The sequence below is a fragment of the Scyliorhinus torazame genome, chromosome 13 (assembly GCF_047496885.1).
Source record: "Scyliorhinus torazame isolate Kashiwa2021f chromosome 13, sScyTor2.1, whole genome shotgun sequence".
NCBI classification, from domain to species: Eukaryota; Metazoa; Chordata; class Chondrichthyes; order Carcharhiniformes; family Scyliorhinidae; genus Scyliorhinus; species Scyliorhinus torazame.
The window spans coordinates 57,593,948-57,616,043 of record NC_092719.1 but is presented as its reverse complement, the minus strand read 5'-3'; the positions used below and the strand labels follow the sequence as shown (position 1 = coordinate 57,616,043).

Here is a 22,096-nt window from a genome sequence, read left to right as displayed (position 1 = left end):
GACCGTGGCGAAGGCGGAAGGGAAAGAGTGCCCCCACGGCACAGGCCCGCCTGCGGATCGGTGGGCCCCGATCGCGGGCCAGGCCACCATGGGGGCACCCCCCGGGGCCAGATCGCCCCACGCCCCCCCAGGACCCCGGAGCCCGCCCGCGCCACCTTGTCCCGCCGGTAAGGTAGGTGGTTTAATCTATGCCGGCAGGACAGGCATTTTAGCGGCGGGACTTTGGCCCATCCGGGCCGGAGAATCGCGGGGGGGCGGGGGGGGGGGGGGGGGGGCGCCGCCAACCGGCACGGCGCGATTCCCGCCCCCGCCGAAAATCCGGTGCCGGAGAATTCGGCAACCGGCGGGGGCGGGATTCACGCCAGCCCCCGGCGATTCTCCGACCCGGCGGGGGGTCGGAGAATCTCGCCCCTGGACTTGTTCAGTGGATCAGGAATCAAAGGCAGGTCTTGCTCATAATGGAGAGGGCCACAATGTCATGGAGATAATGCCATATAAACAGCAAAGGGGTAATAATCAGAGAGACCATTACATCTTTGGGAGAAAAAGGAGTAAATATTTGATAGAAAGGTGAATATAAGGGGATGAATAGAGAACAGGTGGGCGGCACGGTGGCGCAGTGGTTAGCACTGCTGCTTCACGGCGCCGAGGACCCGGTTTTGATCCGGGCCCCGGTTCACTGTCTGTGTGGTGTTTGCACTTTCTCCCCGTGTCTGCGTGGGTCTCACCCCCACAACCCAAAAAGATATGCAGGTTAGGTGAATTGGCCATGCTAAATTTCCCCTTAATTGGAAAAAAAGAATTGGACACTCTAAATTTATTTTTTTAAATGAATAGAGAACAGAACTGCCAAATTAACTTCGGATTGCTCTAACAGTAAACCAGCACGGCCATTTTAAGCTGGCTGGAACCTAAGTGACCTTGAGTGTATTAAGTTCTATTGTTCTATATTTTGAAACCATTATAACCTGTTTTATCAATTAACGTATTTTATTTTCTCAGTTAAACAGATTTTTTTTCTCTCTGTTGCTTATATTACCTGATTTGTTTGAAGATAATTTTATGCTTTCATCACTGAAGGACTTTCAAAAAATAAACGAAGCTTACACAAAGTTAAGCAAAATCAATATACAAGAAATTCCAGATGATGGAAAACAAAAAGCAGAACAATTACAACAAGAGGCTGCTGACCTGGCAAAAGACCTGGAAGAAAAACTAAAACGAGTTACAGGTAGATGCCCATTGTTACACAAATGGGGTGGGATATATGTTTGATTGGTGTGGAGTCCATTGCTGTACAGTTGTTTTATTATTTTAATAATCATGATTTTTGGAAAACAATATGGTATAAGCTGCAGAAACGTACAACATGGGCTTTGCTGAGAGTTCACTTGACACCAACATAGTTAGAATTTTCAGCCAATCTTCTACTACCACAACTAGGGATGGACAGTAGGTGCTAGCCTTTCCAGCAAGGCCCACATCCCAAGGATTCCTGTAGAAAAAAGTCTCTCACTGTAGTTTAAGCATCTGGCACATGTAGTTAATGCGGGACTGAGTACAGTACCATCCACACAGTGCTGTAGGAGAGCGCATGACCCACACCCAGAGTCATCTGAGTGTTGGACAGTCATGTGTACTAGCAAACATGGGGGCAGCTCCGAGCTTGCACCCTTTACTGTTTATTTGAAGTTCTAAAAGTCAGTTAATCGTCACATGACTACGAGGACTTCTTCAGACCTATTGAACTGTAACCAACACCCTACAACACGCCAGCAGTTTAATGATGGTCAAACTAGCAGTTACTGGCAGCAGTTCCACCCTACGTTTGACTGTTCATGATTGTTCACCATGACTAGAAGCTTCCCGCCACACATGAATCTTGAATCGAATCAAATGAGCTTTAAAAAGCATGCAAACGCCAATTTTTGCGCCAGTTGATTGGGATAATTGGCCATTTTGTTTCTTAAGGCAGGAGATAAGGAGCCATTGATCCAGGCAGAGGGCTTCAAAAGAGTTGCCTACCTAAGTGTAAGGATTCCTAGATGAAGAATGGACCCTGAATGACCGGGTCTGGAGAAGCTCAGGCTAAATGAGGGGTAAATTGTACGTCTACAAGATGTACTTTGATTGCTGCTGAACTGCTCACTATTTCTGGGCATCCCATTGTTCTGTCTAGATTGATGGAAGTTACAGCTGTATTTGCTTCTTCCCTCAGGGTCTTTCCAAGCTGTTGTGTGGAATGATGCAGGCAGTGCTGAGAGCATAATGTAAAAGTGTGTTCAGTAGATGATTGAGGCTTTCACAGCACGTTTATTAAACCTCATTAACTGACCATAAAAATAGGAACAACACACAAAATTGGATGTACAGATTTTCCAAAGATTCAGGGTATCCTGATGCAACGATGCAGGCACCATCTGAAAATCAGTTCAAACATTCTCAGAATGCTGGGCCATACCTTCTGAGCTCCAGGGCAGTGTATCTGGGGGATGCCCCAAAGATAGGCTTGGAACTCCCCTCCCCCCCCCCCCCCCCCCCCACCCCCCCCCCCCCCCCCCCCACCCCCACCTATGGTAAATAGTGATGTAATGAAAGCTGATTTTGTTTTCTGCGCTTACAGACCTGGAGAAGAAGATACAAGATGGGAATAAGAAAATAATGGAGAAGACAGATTATTTGTCTAGTCTCGAACAAAATGTGACCGCCATTAAAACGGAAATTGAGGAAAAGGTCAGTTACTACACTGACTGTCAATCGTAGGAAACGATTGTTGTACCTTAATATTATCACTTACTCTTTGTAACTTTTAAAATTAAAATTTTGCATTCTATAAAGTGTATATATTTTTTAATGCTAGCAATGTAGAAGCATGATAGTTTGTAAAGTTAGCTTTATGTTTTGCTATCCACAGTCAAATCACCTTCAATTTTTTAATATAAATTGAGCTGATGTATATTGTCTCCATGCTTATTCATTCAAAATGACTGTAGTTTGCATTTTGAAAATTGTAATAAAAACAATGATTTTGAGCACAACTGCGGGTATTTAATTACGTATTTTTGCCAATCCACCATATGCTGCGTCACAAGAAGAAACCATTCCCTAGTGCCATGTGAGAATACCTTTAAGAAATGGGTGTTTATCAAATAGCTGTAGTGGATGTATCTTTAAGAAATGGGTGTTTATCAAATAGCTGCAGTGATGTCAGAGTGTGGGTAGAGCTGGGCTCTCTCTCTGCTTTTACTTTCGTTTTTGAGCTGGCAGCTACAGTGTGTGTTTAGTTCGTTTTCAGAGTTGGAGCTGCATCCAGCCAAACAACGTGTAATTTTGATCTCTCTCTGCATGAAAATAATGTCTTCAGATCACTTGCTAATTTAAAAGTGATACCTGCTCTCAGTAGAGAATTTAAATCTGCTGTCTTTGTTAAAGAGGGAATTTGTCTTATGGATGTTGCTAGGAAAGATTAAGGGTTACTTACAGAGTATTATATTCTGTGGGGGAATATTTGATTGATAGTTGCTAAGATGTTTACTCTGTGTTTATAAAATGTTAACTGCATTCCTAGAATAAACATTGTTTTGTTTTAAAAGTACTTTAGATCTCTGTTGCGTCACACCTGTAATGTGGGCACTTGTGCTCCTCATAACCAAAATCTATTAACAGTTGTGGGTCAGGTGAACTCCATGATACACTTTGGGGTTCTCTAAACCCTAGCCCGTAATACTAGCACACTGGACTTCCAATCAATTGGTAACATATCTAACCTGATTTAACTCACTTAGCAAATATCTAGCCACCCTCAGGTTTTTTTTTCAGTTTCTGTATCTTTCTTTAAGTTTACTGATTAACATTTTTTCTATCTCTTCCTTAATCTATTGTATCTGGCTTTCTTGTATTTTATTATAAATTTGGTGGCCCAACATTTTGCGATCGTAGCCTTAAAAAGAGGATCACCTCTTTGCCACGTGTGGGCGACTGGCACTCTGCCAGTTGGTCGCCCAGTTTAACTCAGTTGGCTAGACAGCTGGTTCATGATGCAGAGCGAGACCAACAGCACGGGTTCAATTCCCGTACCAGCTGTGGTAATTCATGAAGGCCCTGCTTTATCATTCTTGCCCCTCACCTGAGGTGTGGTGATCCTCAGGTTAAATCACCATTTGTCAGCTCTGCCCGTCAAAAGGGGAAGCATCCTATGGTGAACTGGGACTATGGAGACTTTACTTTTACGTGACGGGGTTACAAGTATTTTTGTAACTATGCAAGGAAATTTTCTAAAAGGGGAAGAAAAGGTGGAGCCCCAAACCTTTCCTAGGAGACAGTAAAAAGCGACTTTGAAGAAGAAGTTTAATTTTAGAAAGACTGAAACATTTGTAGAATAGTTTTCATCACAGGTTTACAATTTGTATGAAATAACTAAAAAAGGGCTTTAGCTTTAATTGGTGCTGCACCTTGGTTCATGGAGCTATAAGTAGAAAGCAATCTGACACTTCCAATTTAACATGATGAATAAGGGTGGCACGGTAGCACTGTGGTTAACACAGATGTTTCACAGGTCCAGGTCCCAGGTTCGATTCCCGGCTTGGGTCACTGTCTGTGCAGAATCTGCACGTTCGCCCCGGGTCTGCATGGGTTTCCTCCAGGTGCTCCGGTTTCCTCCCACTGTCCAAAAATGTGCAGGTTAGGTGGATTGGTCATGCTAAATTGCCCTTAGTGTCCAAAAAGGTTAGGTGGGTGTGGCGCACAAAGACTCCGTGAGACGAATAGAGTGAAGTCGATGAGGCTTTATTAAGCGTGTCTGTTCCCCAGCAGCCCGATAGTAAACTGGCCTGCGGGGGAAGGCACCGGCTTCTTATACTTCGCCTTCAGGGCGGAGCATGAGGTCAACGGCCAACCAGGACCCGGGATCTGTCAGCCAATGACATTAGGGCTTCCAGTCCCACATGACCCCCAATACATACTACCACATTCACCCCTTGTCAAAAATGAACCCGGCGGGGTGATGCTTCGTATGGTGGTAAGGGTGCCTCATCGACTTCACTCTATTCGTCTCACGGAGTCTTTGTGCGCCACAATTTATTAAGCGTGTCTGTTCCCCAGCAGCCCGATAGTAAACTGGCCTGCGGGGGAAGGCACCGGCTTCTTATACTTCGCCTTCAGGGCGGAGCATGAGGTCAACGGCCAACCAGGACCCGGGATCTGTCAGCCAATGACATTAGGGCTTCCAGTCCCACATGACCCCCAATACATACTACCACAGTGGGGTTACGGGGATAGGGTGGAGGTGTGGGCTTGAGTGTGGTGCTCTTTCCAAGGGCCAGTGCAGACTCGATGGGCCAAATGGCCTCCTTCTGCACTGTAAATTCTATGATAAGGTGATGTTTCAGGAACTTATGAGGGCGCGGGCAACACGGTGGCACAGTGGGTTAGCCCTGCTGCCTCACGGCGCTGAGGTCCCAGGTTCTATCCCAGCTCTGGGTCACTGTCCGTGTGGCGTTTGCACATTCTCCCCGTGTTTGCGTGGGTTTCACCCCCAGAACCCAAAGATGTGCAGGCTAGGTGGATTGGCCACGCTAAATTGCCCCTTAATTGGAAAAAATGATTGGGTACTCTAAATTGTTTTTTTTTAAAACAACTTATCAGGGCGCAGTGGACAGACAACCTTCATGTCTGTGCATGCGCATTCAGAAATCAGTGTCCATCAGGTGCAGCTATCTTACATTGACAGGAGGCACAATGGGTGGAATTTTCCAGTAACATTCTCTCCAGAAACATACACAGCCAGGTTTTTTGTCCAGGTCTTCTGACACTGTCATAAAAAAGAAAATCGGGGTGCGCACGTTTGCTCCCTCACTGATAGAGCCGACAAGTCCAGCTACACAGAGATCGTTAAAGGGCGTCCCGTTCTGCGAGAAAAATTAACGCCCTTCATTCGCAACCCAGTAATAAAACATCAGGGCGGAATTCTCCCCTACCCGACGGGGCAGGGGGTTCCGGCGTAATGGAGTGGCTGGAACCACTCCGGCGTCGGGCCGCCCCAAAGGTGCGGAAGTCTCCGCACCTTTAGGGGCCAAGCCCTCACCTTGAGGGGCTAGGCCCGCGTCGGAGTGGTTTCCGCTCCACCGGCTGGCGGGAAAGGCCTTTGGCGCCACGCCAGCCAGCGGCGAAAGGTCTTCGCCGGGCGACGCATGCGCGGGAGCGTCAGCAGCTGCTGACGTCATCCTCGCGCATGCGCAGGGGAGGGGGTCTCTTCCGCCTCCGCCATAGTGAAGACCATGGCGAAGGCAGAGGCAAAAGGGTGCCCCCATGGCACAGGCCCGCCCGTGGATCAGTGGGCCCCGATCGCGGGCCAGGCCACCGTGGGGGCACCCCCCCCCCCCCCGGGGCCAGATTGCCCCGCGCCCCCAGGACCCCGGAGCCTGCCCGTGCCGCCTTGTCCCGCCGTTCAAAAGGAGGTTTAATCCACGCCGGCGGGAGAGGGTTGACAGCAGCGGGACGTCAGCCCATCGCGGGCCGGAGAATCTCCGGGGGTGGGCCCGCTGACCGGCGCGGCGCGAGTCCCGCCCCGCCGAATCTCTGGTGGCAGATAATTCGGGACACGGTGGGGGCGGGATTCACGCCAGCCCCCTGCGATTCTCTGACCCGGTGGGGGAGAATCACGCCCCAGGTTCGTGAGCGCCAACCTCCCTTTCTGCCTCTGCCTTTGTAGCAAAGCCCTCTTCACCCTTGGTACCTTCCCCACCCATATGAACTCTGAAATCAGTGCCTCAGCCATCCGGAAAAAGGCCTAAAGGAGATAGATCGGGAAGGTCTGAAAGACAAACAAGAACCTTGGCAATACATTCATCTTTGCCACAAGCACCTTCCCTGCCAAGGTCAAGTGCAAACCTGAACCGCTCTCTAGCCACCTTAAATGGTAGCACCCAAATTGGCCCCCACTCCACTGCATTCGCCAGAAACACTTTACTCTTCCCTATGTTCAATTTCTAACCGGAGAAGGCCATAAGTCTCTCCATCAAGCCCATAATTCTGCACATACTTTCCAGCGGGTCCAACACGAACAACAACAGGTTGTCTGCATACAGCGTCACCCAGTGCTCCCTGCACCCCCACCCCCCCCCCCCCCTTCACAGCTTCACCAGTCAGCTGATGCCCAAAGGGCAATCGTCAAGGGCTCACTCAGCAACGCAGATAATAACAGTGACAGCGGATACCCTGCCTCATTCCCCAATATAACCCAAAATACCCTGAACCCGTCTCATTCGTATGCACGCTAGCCACAGGGGACGCAGACAAATGTCAAATACACGCCACAAACCTCAGCCCAAACCCAAACCTGCCCAGAATTTCATCAGATAATTCCTCTACCCCATCAAAAGCCTTCTCCGCCTCCCTGGATACAATAACCTCCGGCCCACACCCCTGACGGAGTCATAATTACATTCAGCAGCCTCCTCATGTTATTGGAGAGCTGTCTACTCTTCACAAAGCCCACATGATCCTCAGAGACCACCTCTAGCACTCACCCCTCCAGCTTACACGGCAACACCTTTGACATTAGTTTCACATCCGTGTTCAACAAAGAGATGGTCCTGTAAGACTCACACCCCAGTGGGTCCTTCCCCCTTTTCGGGATCAACGAGATTGACGCCAACTCACCCTTCTCTACTGCCTCACTGAACATCCCCAACAAGTGGGGGGCCAACTCTGTCACAAACTACGTAGAATACGCCGCTGGAAAGACGTCAGGCCCCGATGTCTTCCCTGACTGCATCCCAATGCTACAATCCATCACTTCCTTTAGCCCCAATGGCTCCTCCAATGCCTGCCACTTCCCTTCATCCAGCTCTGGGAACTCCAGCCTGCTCAGAAACCGCACTGTATCCCTGCCTCTCCAACCAGCTCAGCCTTATACAACGTTTTGTAGGAAACCCTGAACACCTCATTTATCTTTTCCGGCTCAGACACCAGATCCCCCTTCTCCGACCTTATCTACAAAATATCCCTAGACACTGCCTGACGCCACAACTGGCCGGCCAACATATGACTCAACTTCTCCCCCTCATCCTCCACAGCTGCCCCACCGCCTTGCCCATTGTCAACCTATCGAACAGCCTGTGCAAATTCTTCCTCTCCGCCAACAACTCCTTCATGGGGGCCAGAGGATCTTCTGTCTACCTCAACTGTCTCATCTAATAGCCACCTCTGCTCCTCCCTCCTCCTTCTATCCCTATGAGCCTTAAACAAAATGATCTCACCTCGGGCCACTGCCTTCAAAGCTTCCCAAAACGTGGCTGCCGACACCTCACCATTCTGATTAATCCCCACATAGTTCTTAATCGTCACCCTCACCGCCTCACAAAACATATTGGGTGGGATTCTCCCGCACTTGGCGGGATGGCCCGACGCCGGCTCCAAGAGAGGTGTGAACGACTCCGGCGTTGGGCCGCCCGGAAGTTGCGGAATCCTCCGAAGGGCCGCCGCGAGTTGGCACATGCGCAGGACTGCCGGCGTGTCCTGCGCATGCGCAGGGGGTTTCTTCTCCGCGCCAGCCAGGGCGGAGCCATGGCGCAAAGGGAAAGACTGCCCCCACGGCACTGGCCCGTCCGCAGATCGGTGGGCCCCAATCGCGGGCCAGGCCACCATGGGGGGGCCCAACCCCCCGGGGTCGGATCCCCGAAGACTCCGCTAGCCGCCCTCTAAGCCAGGTCCCGCCGGGATGGACCATGTTTATTTCTCGCCGGCAGGACGGCCGAAAATGGGCGGCCGCTCGGCCCATCGGGGCCCGGAGAGTGACCGGTCGGGGACCGTTGCCAACGGCCCCCAACCGGCGCAGCGCGACCCCTGCCGCCGCCCGAAAACCGCCTCTGGAGAATTCGGCAGCCGACGTCGGAGCAGCGGGGCGGGATTCACGCCGGGGTGTCGGAGAATCCCGCCCTTGTCTGCCAGAAACCCTGAATCCAACCTCCACCCCAGCCTTTGTACCTGTACCAAACTAAACCTCACATCCAACCAGTGCTGCTTCTGATCCGAGATCACAATTCCTGCATATTTCACCCCTACCATTCCCATCAGCAATTCCTGACTTACCACAAAAAAATCAAACCGAGAGTAGACGCTATACATATGCGAGAAGAAAGAATACTCCCTTCCTCCAGGTTCTCCAACCTCCACGGATCCCCAACCATTCCATAAATCCTCTCAGCTATTTTGCCATTCTTGACCTTCCTATCGAGTTGGGGCTCGATCTGTCCAACTTCAACTCCATAACACAATTAAATTCATCTCCCATAATCAGCTGGTGAGAATCTAAATCCAGAATCACCCCCAGTAACCTCTTTACAAACCCTGCATAGTCCCAATTTGGTGTTAGTCCCATATTGACTAACACCACCGCCGTCCCCTCTAACAACTCACTCACTATCACATACCTCTCCCCCCGGGCCTCACAACTTCCTGGCCCCCACAAACCCTATTTTCTTGTTCAAGAAAATTGTCACCCGTCTCGAGTCAAACCCCAAGTGAAATACTTGTCCCACCCAACCCTTCTTCAGATAACCTGATCCTTCACCCGGAGATATGTCTCCTGCAAGAATATAATCTCTGTTCTCAAACTCTTCAGGTGTGCAAAAGCCCAGGACCTCTTGACCATTTAGCCCGCGGATATTCCATGTCACAATTCTTATTGGAGGCTTAAGCTTCTATCCCCCTCTATCATCCCACTTCGGCTTCACGCTGCCCAAACCCACTCTGAATTGGGCCCATCCAAGATGGCCACGCTCATCATCCATATCTGCCATGTCACATTTTCCCCTTACCTCCTCCCCAACCCCCCATCCCCTTCCATCCCCTCCCCCGCCCCCCAATCTGGCAACCCACCACGACCATCTCCCCCACCACACTCTCGTTCACTAGCATTGCTTGCTAGTGTGGCGACTCCTGCCTGAAGGCCTCCCTTACACACTCCCCCACCCTTTCCCCGACAAACCCCACCATAGCCTGTACACAGGCCCCCAACCACACTAAAAAATATCAAACCGTCAACACAACCCAAGGAGCCCTAGAGCCCTATTGCAAAAACACCAAAAATCACAAAAACAACCTCCCAATAAACAAAAGGTGGTAAGGGGGAACTTACAACTTCTTAGAATCTCCCCCTCATCGGAAACCCAGAACAACAAAAGCAAATCCCAATTTTTGCAGGCTTACCCCTCAGCTCTTCGCCAGTTTATGGTTCCTGATGAAGTCATTCTCCTCCTCCGGAGTCCCAAAGTAATATTCACAGCCAGAGTTACCCAGAATCTGGCCACGTACAATACCCTGAACCAAATCTGTCGACTGTACAACACCACCTTGGCCATGTTGAACCCTGCTCGCCTTTTAGCCAGCTCCACTCCAGTGTCCTGGTGGTTCTGGATTTGATTGCCCTCCCGTTCACAGACTCGTTTTGCCCTGGCCCACCTCAGGATCTTCTCCTTGTCTAAAAACTTGTGCATTTGCACAATCGCCGCTCGCGGCGGCTCCTCTGCTCTTGCCTTCTGCCTCAAGGAACTCTAGGGCCTTGTCTGACTCCTTCTCTTCCATCAACCTGGCCAACATCCTCAAAACATAATTTGTGGCGCTCGTTCCCCCACTCCCTCCGTCAGACCCACCAATCCGCAAGTTCTGTCGTCTGGACCTGTTCTCCTGCTCCTCCACCTTCTACCGCAACGACTTGCATAGATCTCCCAGGATCTCCACCTCCGCCTCCAAAAGCACAATGTGGTCACCCTAGTGGGATGCCACTTTTTCCACCTCCCGGTCATCGCTCCCTGCGATTCGAGGCACTTTTACACCCGATCCAGCGACCCCCAAAGAGGTACCACTGCCCCCTCAATCATCTTCGACCAGTCCTTCTGCATCTCCTTCCTTTGCTGTCGAAATTCCTCCTTGATGAAGCTTATCAGTTGCTCCATCTGAGGCTTTCCTGCTGATGACGACCCATCCCCCTCCGCCATTTTCACAATTGGTGCTGCGCTACGAGTCTCCTCCAATTCCGTCTCCAGGTCCTTCACTATCTTCTGCCAGGTCTGATAGCCAGTAGACATGCCAATCCAGGGGAGAACTTCTTCCCTCACACTCTACGCTCCAATTCTCTGCCAAATCTACCCAAAACACAGGTGAATCGGGCCAAAACCAACACCTTCGAGCCAGAGCTGCCCTGTGTGCGACCACTCACCCCATGGCCACCACCAGAAGTCCTCAATAACTGAACTGTAATAGAGACTAAAGCTCTAGTATCCACCAACATTCTACTCCTCTGGCCCCCTAATGATGCAAATGTGAAGAATATTCTTGAATCCTGAGATCCCTCCTGTAACCGCTGAGAAACCGGACATAGATTTGCCCGACATCACTGTCCCTGAAAATAGCCGCCTCATCTCCAACCTTTTCCTCTCCAAACCCCTTAAGCAATTTGTCTCTGCCCAAATCCATGCCCAACTTTCCTGGAACTCCATGCTTAAATCCCTCCAATCAGGTTTCCCCCACTGCCACAATATTAAAACTGCTATTATCAAAGTCACAAAGCGACATCCCATGTGACTGCAGCAAAGGTAAACTATCCCTCCTTGCCCTTTTTAACTTGTCTGCAACTTTGATATGTTTAACCACACCATTCTCTTCCAACAGCTCTCTGCCATTACCCAGCTGGGTGAACTACATTTAGAATATAGAACACACAGTGCAGAAGGAGGGCATTCGGCCCATTGAGTCTGCACTGACCCACCTAAGCCCTCACTTCCACCCTATCCCCGTAACCCAATAACCCCTCCTAACCTTTTTGGTTACTAAGGGCAATTTATCATGGCCAATCCACCTAACCTGCACATCTTTGGACTGTGGGAGGAAACGGGAGCACCCGGAGGAAACCGGAGCACACACGGGGAGAACGTTCAGACTCCCCACAGACAGTGACCCAGCGGGGAATCGAACTTGGGACCCTGTGAAATCACAGATCTAGCCACTTATGCTACCGTGCTGCCCAAGATTTCATTTGCTTCCATTCCTACCTATCTTATCTGAAGCCATAGAGTCAGCTACATGGCTTCCCCTTTTGTCCCCACACTATTATTTCTAGTATCCCTCAACCGCCTCTGACTTCCCATCTACATGCTGCCCCTGAGCAATATCATCCAGAAACAGAGCATCAGTTTTCACATGTATATTGTCAACACCCAACTCTCCCTCACCACAATCCCTTCCCCATCCACTGTCTCTAAATTATCAGACTGCTTGTTCAACACCCAGTACTGGACAAACAGAAATTTCTTCCATTTAAGTATGGGAAAGACAGGGGCAGCAAGGTGGTGCAGTGGTTAGCACTGCTGCCTCACGGAGCAGAGGTCCCAGGTTCAATCCTGGCCCTGCGCCACTGTCCGTGTGGAGTTTGCACATTCTCCCCGTGTTTGTGCGTGTTTTGCCCCACAACCCAAAGATACTGCCCATAAACTTGAAATCATTCTGAATTCTGCTGCCTATGCCCTTACCTGCACCGTGTCACACTCACGCATCATCTCATATTGGCTTTTTAAAATAAATTTAGAGTGTCCAATTAATTTTTTCCAATTAAGGGGCAATTTAGCATGGCCAATCCACCTACCCTGCACATCTTTGGGTTGTGGGGGCGAAACCCACGCAAACACGGGGAGAATGTGCAAACTCCACACGGACAGTGACTCAGAGCCGGGATCGAACTTGGGACCTCGGCTCTCAGTTAAGCAATGCCACGATTTTAAAATTCTCATTCTTGGTTTCAAATTTCACCCTATCGCCCCATCTCCAACCTGTAGCAGCCTTTGAGATATCTGGCACGTCTCCAAGTCTTGCCACTTAGGATCCCCGACTGTCGGAGCTCCATCACTGGTGTCCATGCCTTCAGATACAAGGGCCCTAAATTCTGGAATTTCTTCCCCAAACCTCTCTGAATGTCTATCCTCTTTTAAGGTGCGCTGTACAACCTACCCCTTCAACCAAGGTTTTGTTCATTTGCCGAATACGGTTCAGCGTCAATTATTGCTTTATAACCCTCCTGTCGAAGTGCTTTGATTACGGTGAAGGGGTCATACAGTTAAACGTTGTGGTAAAGATTTATTGTGAAAACTTATTTAAAAGAGTGAATCAACTCGTCCAATTGCCCTGGCTTCAGCTCTGAAACTTAGAAGAGCCTTTCCAGGCAGGTAGAGGCAATTTTCAGCATATGTCGAAGATTTAATTTCCATTCATTATACTAAAGAGATAACTGATGCGTTACTGTGCAAAGTTTGCAGAATCTTCCATTTCCACAAGGGGGCAGAAAAAATGATGAAGAGTTTTATACTTGTATGGTATCTTTTCTAAACTATCATGTAGCTTTCTTAATAAATCGAGCAGAATTAAAGTATGATTGAACTTATTATCAATTGCTTCAGATGTAACCGAAATAGCCACTTCACATTGATAGTATGTGTAATAGTGCACTTTGTGGTGTTGGGTGCTCTGGTGCACAGATGAGCCAACACAGTTGTATGTGGTACAACTCTATTTTATTATAACTCTTATAATACAGTTCGTTCTGGATACTCTGCACGTGCTGTCTCCCTGAGTGTGTTTGGTAACCAATGTGTCCTGGTTCTCCTCTGCAGCTAATACTGACCACCGGGGGTCGTGTCTGTGCTTTTATATCTTTCTGTCATTGGTTGTGGTGTTGTGTGTTCTGATTTGTCTGTTGGTGTGTCTATCATGATGTGTGTGTTTGAATATCATGACATCCCCCCTTTTTACAAAGATATGTGCCTACGTGGTTATAAATATAATTGTGTCGTGAGTGCATCGAAGAGTGTGTGTGTGTGTTACGTACAGCATGTGTATATGACGTAACTATTTACATGGGGCGATGTCGGGTGCGTCACACTAACAAGGTTGTACCATAACAAAACTTGGATGCGGGAGAAAAAAAAACTTGAACATTGGTCTGGTCAGACGATATCTGGAACAATAAACAACAACAGGTTATAATACAGAAGTGTTTGACTTTTTGAACGTATGAACAGCGTTATAAGTCCAGTCTAATGGGTGACCGCCTCAAGAATGGGCTGGTCCTCAAGCCGGTTCAGCTGTGGAGATTTGGGGTCACACTGGTTCACCTTGGACTGTTGGAGGTGATGCTGTTGCCGAAGTCTCTACTTTACCATTTGTTGTACTTCGTGCAGTGCTTGGTTTTTTCATTCGTGCAAATATAACATTCAACATCTTTGTTAGTGGTGCCTTGGCTGTGGTTTGGTTCTGGTGGCGATGGAAGGGGCATGATCCGTGGCATCTCCACGAAGTCATCCTTGGGAACCAGTGGAGGATCCGGCGTCTGCGTACGGTTCAGTTGCGAGCGTGGAAGGCGGCGCAAAGCTCGCTGATTGCGCCTACGCACCAATCCATCCGCCCTGCATGCCAGGAACAAGGTGGAGTCTTTTTCTTTTTATGTTTGTGGTGGACGGCATCTTGTAGCCGATGGGTCGTTGCCATCGAAGTAGCACCATCACTAATATCATGCAAGGCGATGACTGTGCCAGATGTGGAAGTTGGCCGAGACCGTGTACGCTGGTTCCGGCCACCTGCTGTGCCGGAAGGGCGACTCCGCAGAGAAACGTCGAAGCATGTCGCCTTGGAGAGAGAATTGTTGCTCGCATCAACGTCTGGCGATGGCGCGAATTGGTGTGTCCATCTTGGACCGCCGGTGCTGGTTGCCACTGCCGACCCAGTGGGACTGCCACGCGATCCATTCCCTGTCGCCGTGGCATCCGCCGTCACCCTGAGCGTGCCATCACCGAGGCCGCGACACCGCCCGTCCGGAGCAAGGTCTGGCGTGCGCGAATCAGAGTCGGCGCTTGGCTGCTCCCCATCTGGAGTCCGGTCTGCCTTCCGTCGATGCCCCCCGTCCGGAGTCCCAACAGGTTCACTGGAGGCAGCCGAGATTCCCTGAAGCTGCACTTCTGGAGTCGGAACATGCAGGAATGCACCAACCAGTGGAGAGGCTCGAGCCATCGAGGGTGGAAGCGGTGCGCCGCCACCGCAGTCGTCAGTGGTCCCACCGTGATCGTCGAGTGCCTCGGTACGCACTAGGCGAGGTCTGTCACCTTGCACCTTTTGCATGGGAAGTGGGATGCTGTCGTCACTCGTCTCACATCCCGTGGATAGATCCTCATTAGCAGCTTGCTGTTCACTAGGGTTGGGTAAATTGTCAGAGTTTTCATCTGGTGGTGCACACCATGTCGGTGGACTGTCATTGTCTTGCCGTTGTCCTTCATTTGGGCTTTTCTTCTTTGGAATTTTAAATCTTCCCCCAGACATTGCAGAACCTTGTTTATTACCCCCAAATTCTCCCATAGGTATGGTCTCGAATATAGGATCCAATGTTTCTATCGACATTGTACTATTTTCCAAAGAACATTCCGTTTCACTTTTCTTCTCAGGTGCCTCATATGTATCTTTGTCTAATGTACATGCCTTCATGGTCTCTGGGTCTGATTTTGCTGGGACTGGCATGGTCACAGTCTCTCTTTTACTGTTCTCAATTGCCCACATTATACTCCCCATACATAACTGCTTAATCACTGGGGTTAGTGTGGTACAATGGATAATCGGGTCGACCTTATCTGCATCTTCACCATTAGTGGAAAGCACACTTGGTTCACTTGAAACTGCTGTGGGTTTTAAATTCGTTATCTGGCTACTCGATGTCGGTGTCCTCAGGATTCTTGCTCCAATGTTCTGCTCAATAATCAGTGGAGCGTGTATAGGTTCAATGCAATTAATGTTCCCCTCAAGGTTTGAAGAGTCATTACTGACTAACTGCTGGTCTCCGAAGTTGGGATTTTGCGGTGTTGTGTTGAAGGGAGACATTTGTCCCTGCTGTAGATATGATTCAGGTTGTGTTATTTCCATTACCTGAGGATCAATGTCTTGTCCATTTTTTCGATCCGTACTAAAACACTGGCAATTCTCAGTCTGCTCCTTGCAAGTTAAACATTCAATTAATTTCGTTAGCAAATCCTCAGCATCCTTCTGTGGCCGTGCAGCATTATTAATCTCTGTTCGGCTATAATGATCCTGAAGGTCAGCGCATAAACCTTTTTTCTTCGGGCTTGGACGAGGCGATTCCTTTGGCTTGTCTTCAGTTGGGCTTGAACAGTCTTCAGCGCTGTGCCCTTCATTGTAGCATGAGAGACCGTCATGTTCATGCTGCTGTGTAGTGGAGCATGGTAGGCTGTTATATCCTTCTTGCTGTTCACGTGAGCATGGCAGACTTGCATCGTCTGCCGCTGGTTGGTCAGGAGAGGTTGCTAGACCCTCATGGTCTTGTTCCTGCAAGGACTGCGCTCTGGAGTCTTGCGTTCCTTCCATCGTGGAGTCCGTCCACGAGCTCTCTGTGGAGGCTTGTGACACTGGAGTCACTTCTTGTTCGTGCAAGGACTGCGCTCTGGAGTCTTGCGTTGCTTCTATCGTGGAGGCTGTCCACGAGCTCTCTGTGGAGGCTTGTGACACTGGAGTCACTTCTTGTTCGTGCAAGGACTGCGCTCTGGAGTCTTGCGTTGCTTCTATCGTGGAGGCTGTCCACGAGCTCTCTGTGGAGGCTTGTGACACTGGAGTCACTTCTTGTTCGTGCAAGGACTGCGCTCTGGAGTCTTGCGTTGCCTCTATCGTGGAGGCTGTCCACGAGCTCTCTGTGGAGGCTTGTGACACTGGAGTCACTTCTTGTCCGTGCAGGGACTGCGCTCTGGAGTCTTGCATTTCTGCAATTGTGGAGTCTGTCCACGAGCTTGCTGTGGAAGCTTGTGACACTGGAGTCACTTCTGGTTCATGCGAGGACTGCACTCTGGAGTCTTGCATGTCTTCTTTCATAGAGTCGGGAACGTTGAGCGGGACGTGGACCACGCTCTGTGTGGCAGCAGGGCACTCTCCGTGTGCTTGCACCGCTCCCTGTCTGTTAATGTCAGGCTGCAGCATCATCCGGTACTGATAAGTTGGAACGTCATATCTGCTGGATTGAAGATCCTCAAATCCGAAAAATGAATCCGCATCTGCGTCGGATTCAGTATGGGGGCCGCCAATGTGCAACCCGAAAGGTTCGTCCGAGTCATAGTCATATAGGACCACGGAGCTATCATTGGGTTCGCGAGGTCCGGAAACACTGTAAAGATCGTCATCGAAGTATTCAAGGTCGGAATCATCGGCTTGTGCGTAGGTAACTGCTTGTCGGAGGGTTCTTCGGAGGTCAAATTCATCTCCTGGGTCAATTTGCGGCACTGTGCTGTCATTCCAGGTGAGGGAAGGTTGTTTTACAGCTTTAACAGATTTTTGTTTTTTTGATTTGGGACGTTTCCCTTTTAAATTGGATTTGGGACGTTTCCCTTTTAAATTGGTGCAGTCTGGGGCCTCTGACATCCTGACGCTCGGTATGTAGCACGTAGGAAGCGACTGCGCATGCTCCGATCGCTGTTCCTTTACCGATGGCCGTTTTCTTGACTGCGCATGCTCAGCATCTCGCGCATGCGCAAACGAAACTTCCGGTTCTGCGCACTGCTCGCGCAACTGTGCTAGCGTGATACCTTTAGCAAGATGGCCGCCGACCTCGACCCAGCCTTCTCTCAGGCCCGGGATTTCGGCCTCTGGGAATTCGGGCTCCGTGATCCCAGCCACGAGGTGAGTACTGCAGCTTTTCTTACCTTTATGTGCCGATTGGATTGCGTTTTCTTCACAGTACTTGGAGAATTTGTCCAGGACTGCCTGGTAATCGTACCTTTGTTGCCTCCTGAAGAACCTGAACCTTCTGAATATTTCTCTTGCCCTTGCCCCGGCGATGGTGAGGAGAAATTCAATTTTTTCGCTATCATCCAGGTCTTGGAGTTCAGCTGCCACCAGGAACAATTCGAACATTTGCCGGGATCGCCGCCAGTTTTCGCGGAGGTCGCCGTGGCACTGGAGCGGCTGCGGAACCGGGAGCTCTATCATTTCGCCTGGGCACTGCTGGTTGTCTGTGTACACGGAGGTATGCCGGCAGGTATCGATCCACTCCTGTACCATGTGGTGTTGGGTGCTCTGGTGCACAGATGAGCCAACACAGTTGTATGTGGTACAACTCTATTTTATTATAACTCTTATAATACAGTTCGTTCTGGATACTCTGCACGTGCTGTCTCCCTGAGTGTGTTTGGTAACCAATGTGTCCTGGTTCTCCTCTGCAGCTAATACTGACCACCGGGGGTCGTGTCTGTGCTTTTATATCTTTCTGTCATTGGTTGTGGTGTTGTGTGTTCTGATTTGTCTGTTGGTGTGTCTATCATGATGTGTGTGTTTGAATATCATGACACACCTCAATTTTAAGAGAAACCATTCTATCAATATGTAGGTGATCAGTGATGTGATGCCCAGAAGATTATTTTGATGGTGACTGCACAAAACTGGGGTCAACCTGATGCCCTCATCCTTGGCCAAAACACATATCTGGTTCATTTGATTAGGAACCACAGATACTTCCTGAATCTATATTTCATTCCCCCTGATGCACCCAGAAACATTTTTTTAAAATAAATTTAGAATACCCAATTCATTTTTTCCAATTAAGGGGCAATTTAGTGTGGTCAATCCACCTACCCTGCACATCTTTGGATTGTGGGGGCAAAACCCACGCAAACACGGAGATAATGTGCAAACCACACATGGACAGTGACCCAGAGCTGGGATCAAACCTGCAAGACTTGGACAATACCCAGGTTTGGGCTGACAAGTGGCAATTTACATTTGCGCTACACAAGTGGCAGGCAGTAATCATATCTTACAAGAGAGGATCTAGCCATCACCCCTTAGCATTCAATGGCATTACCATCACTGAATCCCCCACAATCAACTTGCCGGGGTTACCATTGATCAGAAATTGAACTGGACTAGCCATATTAATACTGCGGCTACCGGAACAAGTCAAAGGCTAGGAGCCGTACAGCAAGTAACTCATTCCCCAGAGCCTATCCACTATCTACAACACACAAGTCAGGAGCATAACGGAATACTCTACACTTGCCTGGATGAGTGCAGCTCCAACAACAATTAAGCAGCTCAACACCATCCAGGACAAAACAGCCCGCTTGATTGCTCCTACTTCCGTTCAATCCTTCCACCATCGACAAACAGTGGCAGCCGTGTGTACCATCTACAAGATGCACTGAAGTAACTCACCAAGGTTCATTGGACAGCACCTTCCAAAGCCACGACCACTACCACAAGAAGGATAAGAGCAGCAAATACCTGGGAACCCCACCACCTGGAGGTTCCCTTCCAAGTCACTCACCATCCTGACTTGGAAATATATCGCCGTTCCTTCACAGTCATTGGGTCAAAATCTTGGAACTCCCTCCCTAACAGCAGTGTGGGTGTACCTACACTTCATGGACTGCAGCAGTTCAAGAATGCAACTCACCACCACCTTCTGAAGGGCAAATAGGGATGGGCAATAAATGCTCACCGAGCCAGCGACACACAATCCGGAATTTAAAATCCAATAAGGTGCTGCACAAAAAGTTAATGGGTAAAATAAGAGCTCATGGAGTTGAGGATAATATACTAGCATGAATACAGGATTGGTTAACAGAGAGTGGGCATAAACAGGGTTTTGCAAGTTGCCAGACAGTGAAAAATGGAGTGCCACAAGATTCAGTGCTGAGGCCGCAGCCATTTACTTTTTTTTTTGAAATTTTTTTATTCTCCTCCTTTTTCACATTTTCTCCCACATTTACATCCATCAACAATAAACAATAATCAGCAAGATATGTCAATCCCCATAGTAACAACGATCCCATCTACCCACCGACCCCCAAACCTCAACCCGCATGTTTACATAAACAAATGACAAAAAGGAATCAGGGATTACCCGTAGTCACCCTTAATCTTACACAGCTCCCCCCCACCCCCCACCCCAAGTCTCCAGCTCCTCCCGTCCACTGCCTCTTGTAAAACTCCTCCTCCCACCCCCCCCCCCCCCACCCCAAGTCTCCAGCTCCTCCCGTCCAATGTCTCTTGTAAAACTCCTCCTCCCAACCTCGGTTCGTTCCCCCCAACTTTCCACCCCGGCTAGACCACTCGGACCCTGTTCTGCCAGGCTCCGATGGCCGCAGCCCCTCCGCCCACCTCATTCCCGTTCACTGGCCGGCTTAAATCGGCCAGCGTGGAGGCCCCCGCCCGGGTCCCTTTCCCCCAACATTGGCTCCTTTAGCCTCTACACCCGCACGCAGTGATACAAAAAAGAAGAAAATACAGTCATGAGGTTACATCGGCACATGGCCATTCCTCAATTTGTCAGTTCTGCCACAGTCCTTCTGCTTTCGCAAACACCTCCGCTGCTTCCACCGTTCCAAAATAAAAGTCCCTGAGCTTGTAAGTCACCCTCAGCAATAATGTCTCCTCCACTTCCTTCAGCACCTCCCCTTGCTCTCGCACCTCCGCCACTGCACTCGCCACCTCCTTCCTCACCGGGGAAACCGCCTCCTCCACCAGCACACTCAAAACCTCCCTCATCTCCTTCCTCACCGTCTCCATGCATTGCGCAATCTGCGCCAACTGCTTTTCGAATTCCGCAGCCATCACCTTTGTTATTTCTTCAGCCGTAAGCAATGCGGCCTCCCCTGGTGCTCCAGTCTCCATTTTCCTTGGTGACCCCGCGGTGACCTTTCCACTCCCCGACGGACCTTCAGCTGTTTTTTTTACGGCCGTTTGTTTGCTCACCCTCGACATTTTTCTTTTTTTTTCTGTGCCTTCACTGTGTCGCCTCCGTGCCTTCTCCCTGCTTCTGCTGCCTCCGTGGACCCTGGGACCGGGCTTAAAGCCCCGAAAATACCGTTCCCGAACGGGAGCCCTCCATTGTGCGGCCGCCTCCCGCCCGCCGTCACCGGAAGTCAGCCGCAGTCATTTACAATCTATAGTAATGATCTAGTTGAAGCGACAAAGACTTAAGTATCTAAGTTTGATCATACAACACTAGCTGGAAAGGTAAGCTGTGGGGAGGGCACAGAAAGGCTACAACGAGAAATAGGCAGGTTAGATGACTAGGCAACAAGATGGCAGATGGATTATAATATAGGGAAGTGTGAAGTTGCTCATTTTGATCATAAGAATAGAAAAGCAGAATATTTTTAAAAGATAAGAAACTTGTGAATTTTGATGTCCAAAGAGATATTGGTATGCATGTACAAGGAACACAGATAGTTAGCATGCAGGTGCAACAAGTAATTCAGAAGGCAATTGGCATATTGGCCCTTATGCAAATTTCCGGGTCCATGACCGCCACGCGCACTGCAGCGGCCTTCAGCGGCCGCGCCATGCTTCATGGCGGATGCCGCACAAGGACCTGGCCTGCGAAATAGTCCCCCTTTTGGCCAGCTCGCGCACCCCGGACCACCCCACCACAGTTCCCCACAGCCCCGAATAGGTCCACCTCTGCCCGCAGATCGGCCCTGCCCCGACCGTAGCGGCGCTGGACTGAGTTCGCAGCCGCCACGCCGAGATCCCGACGGGTGAAACCACATGTGTCCCACGCCGTCGGGCACTCGGCCGGTCGGGGTGGAGCATCAGGGAGCAGGCCTCAGCCAACGTACGGAGACCATGGATACAGCGTGCAACATACTTTGCGAGTACGCCACTTTTCATGGGCCGGAGCATTGCAAAAGCAGCGCCGCCCCAGATTTCAGCGTCATCGGGGATTCTCCGCCCCGTCGCCGAACGTCGTGGATCGGAGAATCTGGCCCCCTTGGTCTCTCAGGGCATTAAAGGATACGGGGAATAAGCGGACAAATGGAGTTGACGATCAAGATCAGCCATGATCTTTAAGCACCTTGGCTGCTGCCGGCCTCCTTCCAGTCCTGGACCTCGATCTGTCCAGCCCTGGTTCCAGCACCGTGTTAAAATCTCCACCCATTACCAACTTCCCCACCTCTAGGTCCGGGATACGTCCTAACATGCGCCTCATAAAGTGCGGCGATGACCAGCTGAGTCGCACGTTTCGGCAGCTCCCGGTGGAACGGACTTTTGGGCTCTTAAT

General features: G+C 50.0%; 1 protein-coding gene across 2 annotated transcripts in view; it reads left to right on the top strand.

The window, feature by feature from the left end:
- The window catches only part of lamb4 (laminin, beta 4), a 195,876-nt gene extending 192,838 nt beyond the window's left edge, over positions 1–3,038 (top strand). For both annotated transcript variants that reach the window (XM_072471583.1, XM_072471584.1), the window contains exons 34-35: positions 1,081–1,231; positions 2,624–3,038. In XM_072471583.1, coding sequence (XP_072327684.1) covers positions 1,081–1,231; positions 2,624–2,763 — 291 coding nt within the window. In that variant the 3' untranslated portion in view covers positions 2,764–3,038. The remainder of the gene's footprint in view (positions 1–1,080; positions 1,232–2,623) is intronic.
- Positions 3,039–22,096: the final 19,058 nt, after the last annotated feature.